Raw genomic sequence first — 23682 nt, 5'->3', positions numbered from 1 at the left:
TTGATATCCCTGAGCGGAATAAAAGCACAACAAACATTTCTGGAGGCCACTATAGTGATGTGTACTAGAGTCTAAAATGTTTTTTCCCCTTGACTTAATAACTCCTCTTTTATGAGTTGATCCTAAGAAAATATCAAACAAATACACACAGATAAATTTTGAGTGGTCTTTATTACAGGGTTGTTTGGCAAACCCCACATTTCCCAGAATGGGGAAATGAATAAATTATGGTACACTCATACAATGCAACTCTATAAACCACTGAAGACAATAACATCAGTAATGATGCTATACATAATTTACATGGAAAGATATTAGGGAGATAATAAGTGAAAAAGCAGGTTGTGCAACCGTATGTAAAAGAAAATACACACAACAAATATGTCTCTTCATCAAACATGTGCCTATATAGATATAGGATTAGAAGATTGGGTTGTGGGCAGATTCAGCTGGTCTAAATTTAGTTTTGTTTGTGTTTTATTTCTAATTTAAAAAATTAATATTTGGTCTTGCTTTGGGATTTTAGTTATTTTTATTTTTAAAAATAAAAATTATGTATATTTGAGGTGTACAATATGATTTGACACACACACATAGTGAAATGATAATCGCAGTCAACCTAATTAACATATCTCACACGGTTATATAACTAATATGTACGACATGTGTAACAAAAGGATTTTTATTTTTAAAATGTAGTAAGATGTTCCTTCTACATGTGCTATTAGGTTATGTAGGCACTAGATTAAAAAATACTTTAAGCCAAAATCTGAGATCTAGCACTGGAAATGATTGACAATATATATATATATTTTAGCAGCTCTATGGAGGTGTAATTGATGTACAAGAAACTGCACACATTAAAGTGTACAATTTGATGAATTTTATTGGTGTGTACACCTGTAAAATCACCACCACAATCAAGGTAGTGAACATTTTCATCAACCCCAAGTTTCCCCAGATTTTCTCATGCTCCCTTTTCACATCCCCTCGTCCCCCTATAGACCAGTTTGCATTTTCTATAAATGGACACGTGCAGTGTATTTAATTTCTAATTGCTTAATCCAGATCCCAGCTAGTAACCAGCCTCCTGTGTGTATCAGGCCATATTGTCTCCTTACCCATAGTGCTGTTTTGAACTTTCTGGATTTCTTGGTTTGGGGTTTTCAAGGCAGTTTCTAGAACACTGGATTCCATAGTCTGGAGAAGAGATGTGATCATGGATGCAACTTCTCTTTTCTCTCCTGTTCCCCAGAGAGTCTTGTTGATGAGAAGTGACTCGAAATTCTCAACAACCTGTTGTAGCTTTAAAGATATAAATGATAATAATAAAAATCCACTCTGATAGGTCCCACAGTCCTGAGGGACAGTCAAAAGCATGAGAAAACAGGTTCTAGAGCCAGAGGACCTGGTTCGAATTCTGACTCTACCATTCACTGGCTGAGCAACCTTGGGAAAGTCACTCGATCACTCTGTGCCTCAGTTAAGATGGGACAGTAATAGGACTCCATAGAGTTTTTGGCAAGATTAAATGAGTTAAGAGATGCTGTGTGTCTGTGCCTGGTAAATACCAGATAAGGGTTAGTTATTGTGAACCTCTTTTACCAACAGGGAAGTGGTAAGTTTGCTAGAAATAGACCAGAAGTTCTCAAACAGAGGCAATTTTGACACCCAGAGGACATTGGTAATGTCTGAAGATGTTTATGATTGTCACCACTGAGGGGGTGCTCCTGATATGCAGTGGACAGAAGCCAGAGATGCTACTCCACATCCTCTATTGCATGAGACAACCCTCACAGCCAAGAATGCTTCAGTCTCTATTGTTATAACATTACAATATTATACAAAGAGAAACTCTTAGGTAAACTTATAGCTTAGAAGACACTCTAACTGGCCTTTTTAAATCAAGAAATTTGTCTATGAAAGATAGCAAAGAGATGGGCCAGTGGCTGGAGAAGAATGAAGGCCAAGGTGAAGCTTTAAAAACTGAAACATAAATGAATTGAAAGACTATTTTTATGCTGATCCCCACATCTTCGTACTCAAAGCATAGTCCTCAGTCTAGCAGCATCAGTATCACTTGAGAGACTGTTAGGAATGCAGACTCTTGGTGCGCTAAATTCACATTTGCACTTTAACAAGCTCCCCAGGAGATTTGTGGGTCTAGACAGTAAGTCTCATCAGGATAGGGACTTTGTCTTGTTCACAGCTGTTTCCCAGCAACTAAAACATCCCTTGGCAAATAGTAGATGCTCAGTAAGTATTCTTGAACTGAATGAATGATCCAAAGAGGAAAATACTATCATACCAAAGAATTATAAGCAGAGCGATGTTACAAAGGACTGGAGGAACATTCAGAACTGGAGGTTCACATAAACTTTCTTAATGTTCTACTCTTTCAATCTGAGTCTTTATGGAAATTCTGAGTGGAGCATGCTAGTTTAGGAGCAACTTGCCTCCCCATCCCCGCCTCCTGATAGAGAAAATCTCTCTCTAAATGACAGCTAAAGTCTTCTTGATTCAAACCCATTTGTACAGAGTAGGCACCAAAGTATTGGCTTCAGAACCGCTAGGAAGTATCTGACCTATCATAAGATCTTTACATCTACCTTTTTCTGGCAATACATTTTTTTTTAATTGAGGTAAAATTCACACAACATAAAATTCACCATTTTAAAGTATACAGTTCAGTGGCAATTTAGTACATCCACAATGTTGTACAACTTGCCTCCTGCCTGACTGCCCTTTATCTAGTTCCAAACATTTTCATCACTCCAAAATAAAACCCATTAGACTGTCACTTTCCACTCCCCCCTCTCCTAGCCCCTGGCAACCACTAATCTGCTTTCTGTCTCTATGGATTTGCCTACTCCAGACATTTCATATAAATGGGGTCATGCATTATATGACCTTTTGTGACTGGCTTCTTTCAGTGTGTTTTTGAGGTTCATTCACATTGTAACATGTATTAGAAGTTCATTTCTTTTTATGGCTGAATAACATTCCACTGTATGGATAGACCACATTTTGTTTATGCTTTCATCTACTGATGACATTTGGGTTGTTCTCACTTTTTGGCTGTTGCGACTAGTGCTGCTGTGAACATGGATGTGCAAGTATTTATTTGGGTTCTCGCTTTCAATTTTCTTGGGTTTATTCCTAAAAGTGGAGTTGCTGGGTCATATGGTAATTCTGTGTTTAACTTTTCGAGGGAGCTGGCAATGAAATTTTGTAATGAAATGTTCCTATTGATTGCTTGATTATTTGTTTATGACTTCAGTGAACATTTGTGGAACTTCCGATGTGGACTTGCTCTTATTTATGCCCTCAAGAAGCTCACAGTCTAGATGACAACAGATTGTGTATATATATATATATATACACAATGGAATATTACTCAGCCACAAAAAAAGAATAAAATCTTGCCACTTGCAACGACATAGATGGACCTCAAGGGTATTATGCTGACTAAAATAAATCAGATAGAGAAAGACAAATACCTTATGATTTCACTAATATGTAGAATCTAAAAAAAATAAATGAACAAACAAAACAGAGACAAACTCATAAAATACAGGGAACAAATTGATGGTTGCTAGATGGGAGGGGAGTTAGTGGGCTGGGTGAAAAAGGTGAAGGAATTAAGAAATAAAATTGGTAGTTACAAAATAGTCATGAGATGTTAAGCACAGCATAGGAAATATAGCCAGGAATATTGTAACAACTATGTACAGTGTCAGATGGGTACTAAACTTATCAGAGTGATTACTTCGTTGTTATATTAATTTCTAATCACTATGCTGTGTATCTAAAACTGCTATAATACTGAATGTCAATGGTAATCAAAAAATTAAGAAAAAAAAGTCTCGAAGGAAATGATCATACCCTTATTAGCACATTATACAGTGAGTAGATGCGTCTCCTCTTTCTACTCTCTTCTTTTCACCCTGTACTCCAGGCAACTTGCCCTCGATTCCCTCTCTCCTCTCCCCACTGGTAGGAACGCAACATTGCAGTAACCCAGCTTTGATCATGCAGTCGAGAACAAGATGCCAGGGGATGGTGGAGCAATAGTATGGAAAGAATGTTTCCATACTATTCCTTAATAGCCTCACAGAGCAGAATCCCTTAACCAGCTTAGACTTCTCACCTCTGAACTGCTAACTCAGAAAGTAATAAAGATCTATCTTTTAAAAATCATTAAATAATTGGGCCTCTTTGTTGCAGCAGCTAAGCATAGCCTAATACAGTCTTGCTTAGTTTGTCTTTCTTGGTCTGGGATTGATTCTATCTTTAGCGGATAGGATTTCATCTTTAGGGGACAGTACATACACACATGTACACATATATACCCATATATACATGCTCACTATATCTATCTATCATCTCTATCTATCTATAATCATCATCATCATTTATCATCTATCTATCATCTATTACTATCATCATCATCATTATCTCTCTACCTTTATAGTGAGATATATATATCATGTATATGATATACAGTATATCAATATATGATATATAATATGTAGTACACATATAATATATAGTATCCACTGCCATTTGCTAGTTTGGGGCTTTGTAAACATTTGTTACCTGGCTAAGTTCCAGCAGTCAGCTTCCACTCACCTCTTTCTTGCCTTTGGTTGTGTTTGGGGAGGTGATCTCTGCAAAAGACATCATAAGAAGTTACTGTTGGAACTGAGAGAGAAAGGGTGAAGAGGTGGGCAAGTGAGGTGGGTAACTTTGCATCTAGAAGGCCTGAAGTCAGCTCTTTATGTTTATTTACAAGCTTGTCTGCTGTTTGGAGGAATCAGAGTTCAAATTCCTTGTCATGGTGTAGATCAGTGTTTTTTGACTGGGGGTAATTTTGCCCCCAGGGGACATTGGAAATGGCTGGAGACATTTTTGGTGGTCACGTTTTGGGGCAGGAAATGCTATTGGCATCTGGTGGATGGAGGCCTGGAATGCTGCTCAACATCCTGCAAAGTACAGGAAGGCTCTTGATCACAAAGGATTATGACCCCAAATGTCAATATTGCTGTGATAGAGATACCCTAGCATAGAGGAAGCAGAAAAGTGTAAGCTCTAAGTTCTTTAATTCAGTCTTGGCTAGATGTTATAATTGAAATGGCCGAGGAAACAAAATTAGATGCCTCAGGTTTTTAAATTCAGCCAGGCTAGGAATTAGAACTGAAACAGAAGAGTCCATTTTTGGTTATCAGCTGTTAATGGGACCTTGTGTGTTGCTTATTGTGCTTTGTGAGGACAACCATCTCTGTTTTAGAGGACAAAAAGGCTAGCAAATGTTTACATACCTGTTATTATCAGACTAAGGTTAAATCTGTACCTAGTCTATTTCTTGGTTTTCAGCTAAGTCTATTTGTTAAAAAGGGCAAAGAGCTTTCTTGTAATATTGATGGTTTTGTCTTAAGGGTACAAGAACTTGTAATATTCCTCAGCCATAAAAAAAAAAAAATGAAATCTTGCCATTCGCAACAACATGGATGAATCTAGAGGATCCATTATGCTAAGCAAAATAAGTCAGACAGAGGAAGAAAATACCATATGAATTTGCTTATATGTGGAATCTAAGAAACAAAATAAATGAACAAACCAAACAGAAACAAATTCATAGATACAGAGAACAAACTGATGGTTGCCAGATGAGAGGGGAGTTGGAGGACTGGGTGAAAAAGGTGAAGGGATTAAGAAGTACAACTTGGTAGTTATAAAATAGTCATGGGAATATGAAGTACAGCATAGGGAATATGTCAATAATATTGTAATAATTATGTATGGTGCCAGGTAGATACTAGACTTATTGGGGAGATCATTTTGTAAGTTATATTAATGTGTGACCGCTATGTCGTACACCTGAAATTAATATAATATTCAACGTCAACTGTAATAGAAACAAAAGAGTGCAGGAATTCTGATTTACAACTCTGAGTTCAGAATGTTGTCTGTTATTGGAAACTACATTTGTTGTAGAAAACTGTGCTTTTGGCTGAAAGCTGAATACTTTTTCATGGGTACCTTCTTTGACATACCAACTTTGGCAATAAATAACCCCAGATGGACTCAGTCTCTATAAAAGGACTGTGAATTAAAATTAGGGAAACAACCAAAGTCATTTCTCTTCCTTGTAAAATAAAGTAAATTTAACAGATTAACACTAGAACTCAGGTAAAATCTCAGTTCATTTGTATGTTGTCAACAGAGGTGCCCATTGCCTAGGAAAAGATTCATTTGCTTTGGGTTCAATTCTATTCATTCATCCATCCATCTATTGATTTATTCATTCACTCAACAACTATTTACTGATTGTCTGAGCTAGTTCTGGACATAGGGTGCAGCAACTCTTTCCTACCCACCTGTGCTCTTCCTCTTGCTTTCCCTACCTGGACCCCAGCCTCACATTCAGATCTCATGCATCTCCAAGACCCTATTGTGGGCTCCAGCTTGGGGCCTGGGGAAATACAGGAATCTGGGCTTGAATCTTGCAGGTGCACCTCCAATTGGCAAGAAACATACCCTTGATATAAAAGAGCTACCTCAACTTTCCCACACATTTATAGCTGGAGCAGGGGTTTAATCTTTTTTATTTTAGAATCAGATGAAATGCTAGCAATAGTAGCAAACACTTCTAGGCATTGTCCTAAGTGCTTTATAGGGCAGCATCTCATTTAATCCTTGCAGCATCTTTGTGAGGTATATCCTCTGAGAGGATGACGATTGTTAGCCCCATTTTACAGATTGGGTTAAGAAAAGTTATTTTGTGCCCAAGGGCATTCTTCTGGGATTTAGCTCCGCAGTCCCTGCAAATGTTTTTAACCATTCTGTTCTGTTGTCTCTTGAAGATGTGGATGCATCTGACAGAATGCATCATGCGCAAAAATCATTAGCACTTGTTGAATGCCATTTCACATGCATGATCTCATTTAATCCTTGCAACAATCCCACGAGTCAGGTTCTGTTGCTATATCTTTCAAGCAGATGAGTAAACAGAGGCACAGGGTGGTTAAGGAATTGTCTAAAGTCATGCGGGGGTAAATGGTAGAGTCCAGGTTCGAATCCATATTTGTCTAAGTGCAAAGCTTATACCACTCCACAAGTGCGGAAACACACACACAGGAATCAGGATGGGGCGCGAGCAATTTCAGTCATTCACAGACATCCGCTTGTGTCCCCTGAGCTACCTAAGAACCCTGCTGCAGAATAGCTGGGGCTCTATAATCAGCTATTCCTGGAAGAGGCTCTGTAATCCAGCTCATCCTGGAAGAGGTATCCTACTTCTCATGGGGTCTTTGTACCGAGAGAGCCTCTTTCCACTGTCATCTTCTAGTTTGGTCTGAGAGATCCTGTTTTAATTGTTTTAGGGAGGCCTTAGACCCCCTGAGTAGTCCTGTTTCCTCTTTGGCATAATTTGCCCCCTTTGTTCCGAGACCCCTGGCTTTGTGGAAGAACCAGGAATTCTTGGACTCCCCAGTTAACAGGAACTGCATAACTGACCTAGTGTGAATGTTATTGGTGCAAGGTTGCCCTGATAATTGTCATGCGAGGTTTCCTGATCTCAAACTGCAGGTTTGTGCTGCTCATGACTTTGAGCTTCTCAGAAAATCTGGGGGTGGGGTGGGTGGTGTGATGCAACGATCTTTGTTAATCTTCTTCTAAGCTCTCTGCTGTGGGGTCTCCAACCTCATGGCCTTAATGCTGGGTGAAGAGGAGCACAAAGGAACAATCTTTCTGGAGCTTTAATTCCATTGTTCTATCAATCTAAGGAGAAAGTCTCCATTCCAGAGACATGTACTCTTTTCTCCTCTCGGGATTATCTATGAGACTTTACAAGAGAAGTTCCCCATCATCAATTCCAGGACCTAATATTATGCACTATTAGAGGGATCCGAAAGTTAGGGGTCGTGTCACACTCTGGAGAATGCCCACCCAGCAGCTATGCCTCTTTTCTTCCTGCTATCAGAACACTCATTTTGTTCAAGTATGTGAAGCTGGCACTGCCTTCAATCCCAGGGTTGAGCTCTGAGATCTTATTCTGTTATTCCAGGAACTACTTTCGGGGTAGGAATTTGACCCCTATCTAGCCAAAGAGACATAAGGGGAAGTCTGTTGAGGCTTCTGAAGACAGCTTTTTTTTTTTCCCCCCATGGTAAAAAGAGGGAGAGGCTCAGGAATACCAATTTTCTTCTCTTTGTTTTCATACAGAGGCATGGATGTATGAGAATGTGATGTCTGGAGTTGCAGCAGCCATTTTGGGACCAACAGCGGGGAAACCAGAGGGAAAGCCAATAACGGCCAAACCAGAGCTCTATTATTGAAATGCTACATTAACCAAATGAGAAACTATCTATCTCTGGGCTTTTTATTATATCGGGATTTATTGATGATCCCTATCGATAATCACTTTTAGTCAGGTACATTACTTAAAGCCAAAAGCATCGTAATAGACATCAGGTTAGTGGTGGTGAGAAGGATGAGAACACTTTGAAATTTGTTTCAGCCAGCTTCTCTCCTAACATTATCAATGATCTTTTCTCCACCCTCCAACTGGAGCCATCAACTATAAACCTTGCCTCAGCTATAGACCTAGTGACCGAAAATCTCAACAATGAAAAGAAAAATTGAGAATCTACATAAGGGAGGCTAAAAATGGAATAGAACAACTTTAAGAACATAGAAGGGCGAATTGAGATTCACAGGTAAGTGTCATTTTTTTGAAGAAAGCTTGGAAAGAAGGGAGTGATACCTTCACTATCTCATATCATAAGAACCTCCGGCCACATTTAAACAACACAGGTTGACATAGACTATCTCTACAGTAAGTCTCACCAGGCTCCCACTTTAATTTATATTTGTAAACAAAATACTTCAGATTTTTGGGAAACAGTGGTCATCGGTCAACTACCAATTTGTCCTTGAAGCCTACTTTTTCTATGCTCTATTCTGTTTCATAAAGAGCTCCAATTGCCAATATCTCTTGCCCTATGGCTTCTTAGTAGGTTCGGCCAATGGTAAATGCTGGTAGAATATTGGAGAGGAGAGAAAGGGAGGAGCCAGGGTATTTTTTCCTCCTTCTCTATGCTTCTTGTGGTATCTCCAGCATTGGTTATACTTCTTCTAAGTTTCCACCTCTCTTTAAATGGACCCAATTCTTGGGTCCTAGTAATACCACTTTCTCCCCTGGCCCTCTAGGTATAGGATGGCTTCAGACCTCTGCTATTGCTAATCTTGTGTTGCCTCCCTATTCCTCTTTTGACCTCTCAGCTCTTCCTTCACCAGCGCCAATTCTCTCTATAAACTTCCTTATGTTTTTAAGATCTAATGTGGTTTCTGTTTTCCAGGCTGGATTTTAACTGATAAAGAGGGATAACTTATTATTATTGTTTTTTTATTTTTTGCACCAGAAAAGAAGTGCTTTGTCCATTTTATGGCTTCCCTGAGGCCCATGTTGCAGTGTAGCAATTGGTTAAGAGTGCAGACTATCAATGCATGCTGACTCACATTAAAAGTCTGCTTATTAGCTAGCTGACTTTGGGCAAGTTAATTAACTTTTGGATGCCTCAGTTTCTTTACCTGTAATAACAATGCTTACCTCATATGATTATTGTAAATGAATAATGCTTGTAAAGCATTTAGTGTAGTACCTGGTACATAGCATAAATGAAATTAATATTTAGCTATTAGCTTTCTAGAATTTAGCTTTAAAGACTCTCTCAAAAACAAACAAACAAACAAACAAATAAATAAAGACAGACAGACAGACAGACAGACTCTCTATTATCATTCCAACTATAGCCAATACCTCACAGAGAGTCTGCCAAGGCTCATATTTCTTGGGTATAGACTTTCCCCATCTATATAGTTTGTATGAGAGTGGTCATGCTTATAGAACATGGTACCTCCCCCTGGACTCAGATCCGAGGGTGGGCATATGACCCCAACAGGACCTATTTGTACATTTCCAAAGACTTTGCAATTAGGTTCAAGAGAGAGTCAGTTGATCTCTCCTTGGTGGTTGGATCAGTAACAATGGTAAGATTTGGAGCTGCTGGCCATATTTCCTGTACTATGGACTAGGAAGCAGAGAAAGTCCATTTGCAACAAAAGAGAATACAGGAGATGACAGAAGAACCAAAGAGTATCAGAGACTGGGGCAGCCCGATAGTGTTGAGTCCCCAGTTTCAGTTCAGAGCATAAGCTCAGCTATATTCTTGTCCTTGAGTTCCAAGACATACTCATGCATCCTTAAAATAAACTCATCTTTTCTGCTTAAGTTACCCGAGTGAGTTTCTTTTCTTTGCAATTCAAAGAATCCTGTCTCGTTGACCACCTGGTCACCTTCATATCCAAATTGCGCTTGCCTTCTTAACTCTGTTATTTTTCTGAACTTCTTTTTTTTTCCTTCTCTTTCCACTATCTATTTCCTGGAAGAAAATAGAACCACATTCTGTCCCCACCACAAAAAATATCTTTTCTGTGTTAGACTCAATGAAAAAATGAGGAAGGAAGATAAGGAGACAAGAATTTTCTTACTCCGACAAGTGTTCTCGTGGGAATTCTGGAACTGTGTATCCCCAGAGAGGAGTTTATAGCCAAGGTCACAGCGACAGTAGAAACCTCCTTCAACGTTCTGACATTCAGCATTTGATCCACAATATATACTAAAGGGTGGTTTACATTCATCAATATCTGAAACATAAAGGAGAAATTTGGTTATTCATTAGACCAAGACTTATTGAGCATCTAATATGTGCCACAGGCTATACCCTTTCCACTGGGGTCTGTCCTGGCTTTCAAAGACAATCGGTTAAGGGAATGGCTGTCTTTGTTCTTTCCTTTCTCTGTGACTTTGGTTGGGTTCTCCAAGAAGGAGACATTGAGACAAGGATTCAAGTGCAAGGGATTTCAGAAAACACTGGAAGGGAAGTGCTGAAATGAGACAGGGATGGCAGGAAATAAGGGGGATGTTATCAAGCAAGTTTCCACTTTGAGCAACTGGGGCTCAATTCCTCTGGGAACCTCTGGGAGGCAGTGTAGAGCAAACACTTCAGAGTGACTGCATGCAAGCGGTGAGGGAGCTGGGGTATTTATCCACCAAACTTCATAATTTATTTGTGGAGGAATGTTCCCAGGGAGTGGTAACTCCACAATACTTCCACCTGTCCTGAGCACGGGCTGAGTGGTGTCCAGTAGCCAGAAAAAGTCTCAGACTTGGCATGCAAAGGAATGGCAAATGCTGGAGGCATCTAAGTGGGGCATTGACCATGTCTGTTATGGACTAAATGTTTGTATCTGCCCCCTCAACTCATATGTTGTAGCTCTAACCCCAGAGTTGCTGTATTTGCAGATGGGGCCTCTAAGGGGGTAACTGAGATTAAATGTAGTCAGAAGAATGGGGGTCCTGATCTGATTGGATTAGTCTCCTTATAAGAAGAGACATGAGAGCTCTCCCCTTCCCCTGCTACCGTGTGCATGTGGCAAGGAAATTCCATGCGAAGATATAGCAGAAGGCAGACATCTACAAGCCAGGAAGAGAGGCCTCGCTAGAAATTAAATCTGCCAGAACCTTGATCATGGACTTCCCAGCCTCCAGAACTGTGAGAAAATAAATGTCTGTTGTTTAAGCCACTCAGCCTGTTATATTTTTTTATTGCAGCTCTAGCTGACTAACACATCTGTTAAACTAATTGAGTTAGGATGACTTTCTTAAAGTCAGGACCCTTCAGTCCTGAGGGTCACCTGTAGCCCCTTTAAAATGGTGTCAAGTGGGTAGCGAAAATGTGTGAGTTCTCTGTCTGGTACAGAAAACATGAAATCTAGGGTTTTCAGAGTGCGATATAGTCATTCTTTACTCGGGAGCCCAGACATTGCAATCTTGTTCCTATTTATGGTATAAACCCTGACCTGTTTTTTCCCTTTTGTAATACAAGTACCTGACTTAAACTTTGACTGCCGGGGCATCCACCTCAAAGCCAGCTATCTCAAAAAACATATTGCCAGCCACAGGACTAGATGAAATGCCAGGCCACCTCCCCCAACTGAGATTCCTTTGTTTTAGAGATCTTGGTTGATTTTGATAATTGATAATTTGGGCTAATTGTTTTTTTCTCTTCCTGTGCTTTAAATTCCCACTCTTATGTTTTAAATTCACCAGTAACGAGTGAGCCCTTGAAACCCATGCTCACTCTCTCCCTCTACCCACTACACTGCTGTGTGGTCCCAGGTGAGCTGTGTAATTTCCAGGTCTTGTAAATAATAAACCTGTATCTTTTCAAAATTTCCTAATGGTTATTGCTGAAGGGCTTCTTGCAATCGTAATATAAACCACAAGAGTTGGTCCATTTCTAATGTTGACTCAGAAAGGAGCCCAGGTGAGTGCCCCGAGGCATTTCTAGCCTATAGCATTGCTATCAACAGACTGAGACCAGCACAAACACCATTTTTTAGACCAGTGCGGATGAAAAGGGGGCCATATACTAAACCTGACAAACTCAGGGGAGCCTGCATGGCAGGCCTTACAAACTCAGAGACCGAAATTAACCACATTGGATGGTCTGAATATAAAAATTCCTAACTAAAAGTGGGTCATGGCAGGTAGTCACATCCTGGGCCTGTAGTCTCTTTGACAAAGGTCAATCTTTACCTTAATCGAGCCTTTTTTTTTTTTAATCTAAGGTAACATACCCTTGGAATGTCAGAGTAATCTCTTTTTTTCCAGACCTCTCAGGGGCACCAGGGCAGAGACTGCAGAGTCTCTCATTGTTATCATGTTCCCTGAACACCATCTCTCTGTGCTGTAGATGTTACTTATTAATTATCCTGTACCTACCAATGTAAAAGGAGTATGTGTCTCTCCGTTTTACTTTTTATCCAATCCCAGAGATTTCCCTGCTTTGCTTTCTCCCTTTACACTCTCTTTACTCCTCCTCCTTTGCTTCTAATGTATAAAATAAGCTGCAAAACTGCCATTCTTGGGGCCATTTTCTTAATCCATTGAGAATTTGCTTCTCGGCAATTGTCATCAGTTTGGCTCAAATAAACTCATTAAAACTCTCTACAGGTTTGGATGTGTCTTACATTGACACCAGACATGGCAATCTTGTTCCTGTTTCTCAGGTACAATCTTTCACAGATTCCCTTTCAGCTTGATTGGTCATGTGACACATCCCTAGTCAATAAAATGTAAGAATGGTCTCTGGAGTTTCTGGGAAGAAACCATACAAAGTGTAAAACAAGTTACAAATCACTACAAAGGAAAGAGACTCAGATTGATATTGGAATTCCTGTCTGCTACCCTGTAAGCTTGAAGCCAGTTTCTGTAATTACTGGGATATGCATTGAGAGATTACTGGGATAAGAGGACCAAACTAAAAACTTCTCCACCAAGGCAAGATATAATTTACTTGTTAGAGTGAAAGAAATGTGAGATTATGCAATAATTGAAAGATAGTACCCATGTACTCAATTGGAAGAAAACACGCAAGAAAGTACTCCAAGCAAACAAGTCAACAAGTATGAAATTAACAAGTACAGAAACCTCAATTTAGGAGAAGATGAAAGGAAGAGGAAGCAAGGGTGAGCAATGAACCTTGAGATAAAAGTAATATTCATGGGGGCAGTGGGTGGAGAGAGAAGGAAATGAGAAGAATATTTTAAAGACCTCATCTCTTTACTGGGAGAGGGAAAGTAAGGGTGAAATGAAACATCTTGATAGGGAAAACAATGCATCCTGGTGGGGGAAATCATTGGTGAGTTTTTCAAATAATAGCAGAGAAACATGTGTTTGATTATGAAATTAAGAAAGAGAAGAAAATCATTAATAGGATGGAAAAGTATAGAACTTTTAATAAATAAAGGAAAAAATAAAGTTAACGGTAACTTGATTAAGCAAAAGCAAGTAAGAAAAAGGTAAATGAGAAAATAATAATAATATAAAATTAAGACAAAATGCAGTAAGATGGAGGGAAAAATTGTATCAGCCATTACACTAAATGTAAATAGAAATCCACTGTTAAAACAGAGATAAACAAATTGAGTGTGGCAGTTTTAAAACATGGCCTCCAAATTATTTGACACTCTTTCCGTTGAGATATGAGCTCACTGTCTTATCCCTTTGTGTCAGAGTAGGCTTGTAATTGCTTCGATCATCAGACTATTGCAGAAGTGCCACAATGGTACTTTGAAACAAGGTATAAAAAAAAAAGCTCTGACTGGGTCTCTTGAGTCATCCCAGTCCAGACACTAGACATGTGAGTGAAGGTGTCTCTGGATAATTCCAGCTTTCAGTCATTTGAGTCACAACCAGCCATTTGAACATTTTGGCTGAGGATATCATAGATATCATGGGGCAGAGAAGAGTGATCTCTGCTGTGCTTTTTCTGAATCTCTGGCCCACAGTATCCATGAGTCTAATAAAATGGTTGCTTTGTGCCAATAAGTTTGGAGTTTATCACATAGCAATAGAAAACTGGAACGTTAGGCTAAAAAATAATATCCATCTATATGCTGTTTTCAGAAGACTGATAATGTTAAAAATAAAGGGTATACAAAGAGATACTAGGAGAATTAAAATGGAAATAAAACAGAATGTTTAACATTAATATCAGACTCAGTGGAATTTAAGGTTAAAAGCTCTAAATGAGGTAAAGGAGGACACTATATATTTATACTTAACAGAAAATTATATCTCAGTCATTAATATGCATCCATCAAACAACATAGCAGATAAATTCAGAAAGCAAAAAGAAGTAGAAATGCAAGAAGTGACAATAAATAAAGTACAATTATACTGGATATTCAATTCACTTCTTTCAGAACTAATAGATAAAAAATAAATAAGGATTGAAACTAAATATCACAATCAATAAGCACACACAAACAGAGGAAAGATCTAGTGGCTAAAAATTAAGTAAGGATAGGGAGAAGCTGATGAATAAATAAAATCAATAAATACGCCCACGCATCTATAGTTAGGAAGGCAGACAGATAGATACATACACACAGACAGAGTGGTAGAAAGACAGAAACAGACTGAAAGTGATAGATGCAGAGAGAGACTCTTACATCCTTTGAACAGAAAATATACATTTTTCATAAAATCAATCATATTCTTCAGTAAAAAATTTCTAATAAAAATGTAAAAAGTAGAACATTTCAGTCATTAGTTTAAAATCCCTAATAAATTTTTAAAAATTAAAATGCTTTTAAATTAATTTTTAATCATTTTTAATTAAAAATGATTCATGATCTGATAGAACTAGGAATATGTAGTACAAAAATGAACAAATACATAATACAAAAATTTCTTACAACTGTTCCTTAGATATGACATCAAAAGCACAAGCAACAAAGAGCAAATAGATACATTAGACTTCATCAAAATTAAAAAAAAAACTTTTGTGCTTCAAAGGATAATGTCAAAAAGGTGAAAACAACCCGCAGATGGAAGAAAATATTTGCAAAACAGATATCTAATAAATGGCTAGTATCCAGAATACATAAAGAACTACGACTCAACAATAAAAATAAAAATAACCCAATTAAAAATAGATAAATAATTTGATAGATATTTCTTCAAAGAAAATATAGAAATGGTTAATAGGCACATGAAAACATTCTTAAAATCATTAGTCACTAGAAAATGGAAAGCAAAACTAGTGTGATACCACTCCATACCCACTAGACTGGCTATAAGAAAAAAGACCATAAGAAGTGTTGAGAAAGACGTGGAAAAATTGGAACCCTCATAATTTGCTGGTGAGAATGCAAAATGGCGCAACTACTGTGGAAAACAGTTTGGAAATTCTCAAAAAGTTAAACACAGAGTTAATCATATGACTCACCAATTCCACACCAAAGATTTGAAAACAGGTGTTCAAACAAAAACTTGTACGCGATGTTCTCAGCAGCATTATTCATAATACCCCACAAATGGAAACAACCCAAACGTCTATCAATTGATGAATAAACAAAACATGGTCTAGCCATAAAATGGAATATTATTCAACCATAAAAAGGAATGAAGTACTGATACATGTTATAGGGTAAATTTAGAAAACATTACGCTAAGTGAAAGAAGCCAGACACAAAAGGCCACATATTATGTGATTCTGTTTATATGAAATATCCAGAACAGGCAAATTCATGGAGACAAAAAGCAGGTCAGCGGTTTCCAAGGGTTGGGAGAGGGGTATATAGGGAGTGACTACTAATAGGTTTGGGTTTCTTTTTGTGGTGATAGGAAGGAATGTTCTGGAATTAGATAGTGGTAATGATCCACAACTTTGGGATATACTAAAACCCACTAAACTGTACACTTTAAAAGAGTGAATTTTATGACATTTGAATTATATCTCAATAAAAAGATGATGATGGCTTTACAAGATTGGTCTCCAACTCTGTCTCCAATCAATGTCCCTATCACTTACCAGGCTATGTATACATTGACTTTATTTCCTTGTTATTAAACCAGTTAGACAGTTTAACTGGTTTAATACAAACCCAAGGATGTTTGTATTTGTGATTGCCTTTGCCAAGTATGCTCAAGTATCACCTCCATTCTCTACAGAGTGATCTTTTAAATTGCACATAGTGAGGTAATACATTGATAATAACCTGTCATAAAAACAATCATTAAACTAGAAGTTTCAGCATTGGCATCAACTGCAATAGACACCCCATTCCCGAGTGAGGAACTGGCCAAGATGCAACATTTGCAAAGGAGAAGGTGTCTGGAATCTGGTCATATGGTTCTTATATCCTTCACTCATGTCGAGGATTTAAAGGGATCAGGAGCTGGCAGGTAAGAGAGGGAGAATTTATTTGGAGAGAGCTGATGCTGTGCAGTGAGTCCCTTCACTCCCAACAAAGAGGAGAAGTGTGTGTGGATTCTTTTCTCTTTATGTCAATTTGAGAGAGAAGGATTTTAAGGAGTTCACTCGGCTAATAATGCATTGCCTGAATTTTGTAGGAACCCAGTTGATTGGTACCTATTTCCTTCTAAAAGATCTAAAGGGTGAGCCACTGGCTTGTATTGGGCAAAGAAGAGATATCTACTGTACATCCCAAGTTTCTTGGACACAGCTGAGTATTTCCCAAGAACTAGAGGTGGGTCAGGTGTGAGAGATTTCTGATGCGGGGTTGTTTAGGTTCTGTCCAAGAGGACCACCTGGAGTTGCAAATGGACTTCAGCAGGAAGAAGGTGGAGGAATCACAGGAGGGAGGTGTAGGAAAGAATTTGGTGTTATCGAAGGAATTTCAGGGGAGAATTTGGGGGAAATAATTTCTTCAAAGGACCCATAAAGGCTGTCATGAGAGAAAGTATTGTATCTCAGGAACACAGAGGCTACATGGCAACAATAGCATTGGCCAGGTAGAAACTTTCCTGCTCCCTTTTCCTTTTTCTCTTGGATTCTAACAGTAGCAAGATTGGGCACGGAAGTGTAGAAATGTTAGGTGGGGAAGAGGAGAGATGGTAATTATTCCTTCCACAACTGACTGTAGGCTTCCAGTCCCTCCAGGAGGGAGCTTGAACAACCCAACATGCATATATTTAAAATTTTTATAGCATGTTTATTCATAATAACCAAAAACTGAAAAAGAGGAAGGTCCTCAAGAAGTAAATAGATAAACAAGTCGTGCTGCTTTTATACACTGAAATAATATTCAGTAAAGGAAATGAATGGACTGTCGATATTCATGGATAAATCTTACAGACATTATGTTGAGTGAAAGAAGTAAGATATAAAACTGTTCAGACTCTATGATTCCATTTGCATGAAGGCCTAAAGCAATCAAACCTAATTTATAGGTATGGAAATTAAATCAGTGGTTGCTCGGTCCAAGAGGTGAATTTGAGCATGATTACAAAGAGGTGACAGATGATCTCTACGTCGATTGGGGAGGTGGTTATTCAACATATACATTTATCAAAACTTATTTATTAAACAGTACACTTAAACTTTTTTCCATTTTACTGGATATACATTATAGCTCAAAATAGTTAAAAATAATCTAGAGAATGGTCACTTGTATTTTTTCTTCAGTTAATAAGTGATAAAATTAATTTAGTGGATCTCAACCAGAATTTTTTAAATGAAATAGAGATGAGACTAGACTAGAGAATATCAGCATGCACTGCACATAATGTCTATTATTTTATGTAACTTTTGTTTCAGGTGTGTGTGTGTGTGTGTGTGTGTGTGTGTTTTGTAAGTTATGCAGTATTTTGTTTCTTAGATTCCACATATAAGTGAACAACCCAATATTAACTCAAGTCTGGTGTGTTTATTCTTCCACAGGGTTGGATCTTTTAATTATTGAATTGAGATTACATTTTGCATCATAGGGGACCATAGGAATTTATATTAGAGAAATTTTTGCCCAAACATTTATTCTCTGTTTGCCATGACTTTAGCACATATTTTTTTCTACTTAAAAAATATATTTATGTGATGCTTTATGACTATGAAGTACTACCACATTCATTACCTTATTCAATTTCCCTACCACCCTCATGAAGTCATCATCATTATCATGCCCATGTCATAGAGAAAAATATTGAAACCTAGCGAGGTTCTGGAAGAGCCCCTTCTTTTCTGACTTCCTGAAAGCATTTTTTTTCTTGGCGAAGGTTGAGTGGTAGAGTTTTCAGCATTGCACATGACTGTTACCCACCCACTACTCTTTTATGCTGCTTTCCTTCCACTTCCACTTTTGGGGGATTTGAAAATTACCCCTTTACCTTGACATATCTCCAAGGGGAACGTGAAGAATTTCTGCCCAGACTGAGAAGTGTATCCATGGTTGCAGGTACAGTGAGTATTATTGACGCAGAAAGAATTTTGGGGGCACCGAGCACAGGCACCTGTGAGGAAAAGAGAGGCAGGTCAGATGTCACCAAGGTCAGAAGCTCTGCTGTTATCATTTTGCTTTGCCTCTAAACAGGACTTCTCAGAAGCTGAAGAAGGCTGCACCTTTTTCCTTTTCTGAGATCTCAGTATATATAAAAAAATTAGAGATACCATTTATGTACCTTATAAATAAGTTTAGTACCAAAAAGTTTAATACCCATCTGACAACATACACAATTATTATAATATTATTGACTATATTCTCTATGCTGTACTTTACATCCCTGTGACTATTTTTATATCTGGCAATTTGTACATCTCAATCCCTTTCACCTTTTTTACCCATCCCTCCAACCCTCTCCCATCTGATGACCATCAGTTTGTTCTCTGTATCTATGAGTTTGTGTCTGTTTTGTGTGTTCATTTATTTTGTTTCTTAGATTCCACATATAAGTGAATTCATACAGTATTTGGCTTTTTCTGTCTGACTTATTTTACTTAGCATAATACTCTCTAGGTCCATCTATGTTGTTGTGTTGCAAGATTTCATAAATGTCTAACCACTGTTGTACACCTGAAACTAATATACTATTGTATGTCAACTCTAACTGAAAAAAAAAATTTTTTAAATCTAAAAAAAATTGGAGATACCAAACCCAAGTTCTAGAAAAAAGTGAGATTCCTGCACACAATGAAGGATTAGGGTTAGCATTAAACAGATTAATTTTAACACAAAAATTTCACTGCGATGTAATTGTGCTATTCTTAAGATCATTGCAGAATTTATAAAGGAGAAATAAGTTGATTAAGACTTGAGACCCTGGGTTCAATTCTGGTTTCACCACTTAATAGCTGTGTGTCTTTGCATAAGTGTCTTAAACTCTCTGTGCAGCAATTTCCTCACCTGTAAAATGGGTTGTGAAGAATAAGTGAATTAATACACGTAAAGTGCTTTGGGCAGTGTCTGGCACATAATAAGTGTTAGCTATGATTATAAAAATTTATATTTGAAGGGCACCACAGGAAGTATATTCTGTTAATGGTGTATGTTTTATCTATGTATAACTTTATTTAGACAGAGATACACTATATATCTTAATTTAAGCCCGCTTGGGAATGAATGGAAAGAATGGGGGTGAGGAAATATCTCGAGCTTTGGGTCTAGTGGAGAGACATGGGAACGGTGCAGTGCTGGGGAGTGAGTGCTGGGAACAAGACGGGAGAGCACTGTGCTGAGCCTGGCTACTCAGAATGAATCTTCTGGCTAGAAATGCACAATCTCAGCCCCCACCCTAGACCTGCTGAATCAGAATTTAGTGAAATTTCCAAGAGATGTAAGCTAACCTGAAATGATTATGTTCATATTTTGTTGACTTATGATCAGAATGAAATGGTTACCAGAGTGCTGTCTCTCCCCACTTGAATGTTTACTTCATGAGACTTTGTGTGTTTTATTCACTGTTTTATCTCCATAGTGGGCAAATTGTGGTTACTAAAAGCAAACAAATAGCCAAACAACAGTAAAATAAAAAGATAAAAGATATCCAAATTTGATGAAATGATCAATTAAAAAAACAACATAGGAGCAAATCTGAACAAGTTCTGTTTCCAAAACGAGCCCCTTTTCTCTACCCTGTTGGAGGATTTGGGTGGTTCCAGGTTCATCCTTGGTCCCCATCCTCCCTGGTCTCTGGCTATAGAAGAGCCAGGCTTTGAGCACTCACCTTCGGCCTTCTGAAACACAACTCCTGACAAACTCAGCAGAATGCAGAGCTCTGGAATAAAGAAGCAGAAAGGAGAGACATGAAACTGTTGAGGAAAGATTCCGGGAAATTCTCCAAGGGCTACACTTATTGGTTCTTTACCACTGCAAAGCAAACTATCATAAAATGTAGTGGCTTAAAATAACAATGTTCTTATTATCTCTCATTTTACTATGATTTCTGTGGCTCAGAAATCTGGGAAGGTATTAGCTGGGTGGTTTCTTACATTGTTGCAGTTAGATAGCGGCTGGGGCTAGAGAGGCTGGGAACTGGCTGGGCATTACCGTCCCTTCGTGGGATCTCAGGGCCTGGGGTAGTTTGGGCTTTCTTCAAACATGGACACCTCGGTCAGGCTGCATAGGAATTAAGAGTTTATCCCTGCTCACCAACTAGTCTACTGTTGTCTCTGCCCATCACCCCACTTGGCAGAGATCCTTACATTACTCAGATGGAACATCACTTGTAAAATTCTTAATCTTTTAGCAGGAAATGAAATGGGACATCTCTTGCAGAGCTAATCTTTTTAGTAAACCTAGTTAAGTTTTCTTCCCTCCTTTCTTTGGAAAAAAGGCTCTCTCCCTCAAATCTTGATAATTGCCCTGGTAACTCAGATCCTCTGGCTATTGATAAGGGTCATCAGCCCATTGTTAAGCAGAAATGGTGTTAAGCCAGACAGGGCCCTTAGAGCCCTTAGAGTCTGAGAGCAGGGAACTTTAAGCCAAAGGTCTTTCTTTTTACTCTTTAAGAAATGTATTAACCAAGCCTGTTTTCCTTTACTCACTTAATAGGCAAATCAACAATAGAAATTAATAGATGTATGATTTAAATAACGAATTTGTATTTTCCTTGTCTAGGGACCGAGATGGCACTTCAGCAGGAAACCCAAGACCCCACTCTGACTGAGGCAGAAAGGGAAAGAACTCCATGAAACCCCTGTAGGCAGGGACTATGGCCATTCTCAGCAGGAAGCAGATATAGAAGAAGAGACCTCCTGTCCCTCAACATCCATACTAATAATAAGGGGGTTCATGGCTCTTAGAAAAGAGTTAGGCAGGAAAGTTAGTTAGAGGGTTTTGGGTCTGCCTGCAAAGACACTGAGGTCATCCTATCCTAGAAGGGGTCTGCCCTAATCCGCCCACAATTAAGCAAGCCAGAAGGCATTTTTTTTTTAACTCACAGGAAGAAACCAGTAGGCAGAGATTTAGGTACCAGTTGAAGCAAGTCACTCGCACCTGCGCAATGAAGATCTCAACAACCTTCAACTCATCTGAGCCTCATTATACCATCATTATAATATGATGCATACGCCCGGAAGTTCATTAATAACAGACTGAATTCTGGGGAAAAACATGCGCAGAAAGCAAAATGATGAATCACTGAGTCCTGTCAATCTCAGTTGTCAATCAAGGAAGCCCACTCCTCTAAGAAAAGTGACCACCTACAGCAAAAAGGGATAAAAACCCTGAAGTCTTTGTTACCAGGCCTTTTGAGTCACGCTTCTCTTGCTCAGGCCTGCTCCTGTGTCTGGAAGTGTACTTTCCTTTCTAATAAAACTTTTCTTTTTTACTGTATTTCAATGTCTTGCTCAATTCTTTGTTCAAGACATCAAGAACCTGGACAATGCGCTAGGAGAGGATCCCACTCTCCGGTAACAATACAGTCTCCAAATGGTTGCATTCCAGATGGAACATGTCGATCGTCACCTTTGCAGAGAACATACAATTCCTTGTTTGAGTGTTTGTTGATTTATTTTCTGTAATTTTATGTAACTCATCTCTTTTCTAAAAGCTGTATCACTCAGTTTCTGGCTGATAACCAAGTCTGATATCAACAGAACCATCTTTCTTTTGTATATGAATCACCTCATATTTAAGTGGACTCAACTCTGAGTTCAGAGACCCAGTGTTTCTCATTTGCATGACTGAGAACAGAGTGTGATGCTCCTATGTGCATATTTGCAACTTAGAGCAAGCTACATGCTTGCAGAATAGATAGAGAATGCTTTTCAAAGTGCTAGACTCATTAGAACAAAGTTTTAATTAACTTTTTATTTAAATGTATAAGTATCATTGCTTTTCAGTTTCCAAGAACTCCTTATATTAAACATATTATATTCAGGACCATGTATGAAAATATACTCCATCAATCCTTAATTTTTCTGAAACTTGATCACAACCAATTTCTTTTGAAAGAACTACCAGAATAGTAAACAATACCAGATAAAGGCAAAAAAATTGAGCATAACAAAAACATTTGGGAGAATAATTCTACATGAGGAAAATGTAAGAGTATGTGAAAACATGCTCTTATTTTCTGTTAGTATCTTATTGGCAGCAAGGAATGGGCTTAAATTTGTGGCCATTTTTTTAAATGCTCTGTGTTAGTCCATTATATTATTATATAATAATTTATTCATTCTACAAATGGATATTAAAATACTTCAGCATTACAAAGAATCATGTAATAAGCATTGTTGTGGAGTTGTAATTAAAAACAAAATCTTTTCTCAACCTAGCAGACTTCTTCACAAAGATAGAATAAAAACAAAATAGTTTTATCATTGGATAAGCATTAAACCAGAATATGATGTGCACCACAGATAGCCTGCCAAGAGATTGCAAAGACAGAAAGGAACTTCACCCTTTTATGTAGCCAAGCAGAAACAACTTATTACACATGTGTTCTCAAGATAAACAATAACTAGTCCTCAAGTAAGAGACCTTGACATCACCATTTGTCAGACATGGTTCATCCTGAATTTACCTAGTAATTGGGGTAACTGTGTTAGCTAATGCAAAGGAAAAATAAACATCTATTTTTATGACAGTAGGTAGTTTGCAACTTAGAGCAAGGTGCTTACCTAAGTTAGGTTCCTACCCTCCTCCAGAGACTGGATGTTTACATTTCAAAAAGATGGTTCCCAGATCCTTGGAAAAGACATTTCTGGGTCATAAATCTGGCAAGAGCCTCATTTGGCTTCTAAAAGGTTTATATACATTTCAAAGAGACAGAGAAAGAACTTAAAATTACAGGGTAAAGCAAACACT

General features: G+C 38.2%; 1 protein-coding gene across 1 annotated transcript in view; it reads right to left on the bottom strand.

Annotated features, from left to right (window-relative positions):
- Positions 1 to 23682, bottom strand: part of ADGRE3 (adhesion G protein-coupled receptor E3) — a 68591-nt gene that overhangs the window by 21762 nt on the left and 23147 nt on the right. The window contains exons 2-6 of the mRNA XM_039882868.1: positions 20597 to 20681; positions 18764 to 18886; positions 10555 to 10710; positions 4633 to 4670; positions 1122 to 1305 (exon numbers count right to left, since the gene is read on the bottom strand). Of these exons, the coding sequence (XP_039738802.1) occupies positions 1122 to 1305; positions 4633 to 4670; positions 10555 to 10710; positions 18764 to 18886; positions 20597 to 20681 (586 nt within the window). The remainder of the gene's footprint in view (positions 1 to 1121; positions 1306 to 4632; positions 4671 to 10554; positions 10711 to 18763; positions 18887 to 20596; positions 20682 to 23682) is intronic.

This window comes from Pteropus medius, unplaced genomic scaffold, assembly GCF_902729225.1.
Source record: "Pteropus medius unplaced genomic scaffold, Ma_sr-lr_union100, whole genome shotgun sequence".
Taxonomy (NCBI): domain Eukaryota; kingdom Metazoa; phylum Chordata; class Mammalia; order Chiroptera; family Pteropodidae; genus Pteropus; species Pteropus medius.
Note: the sequence above shows the minus strand (reverse complement) of the source record. Positions and strands in the feature narration are given on the sequence as shown.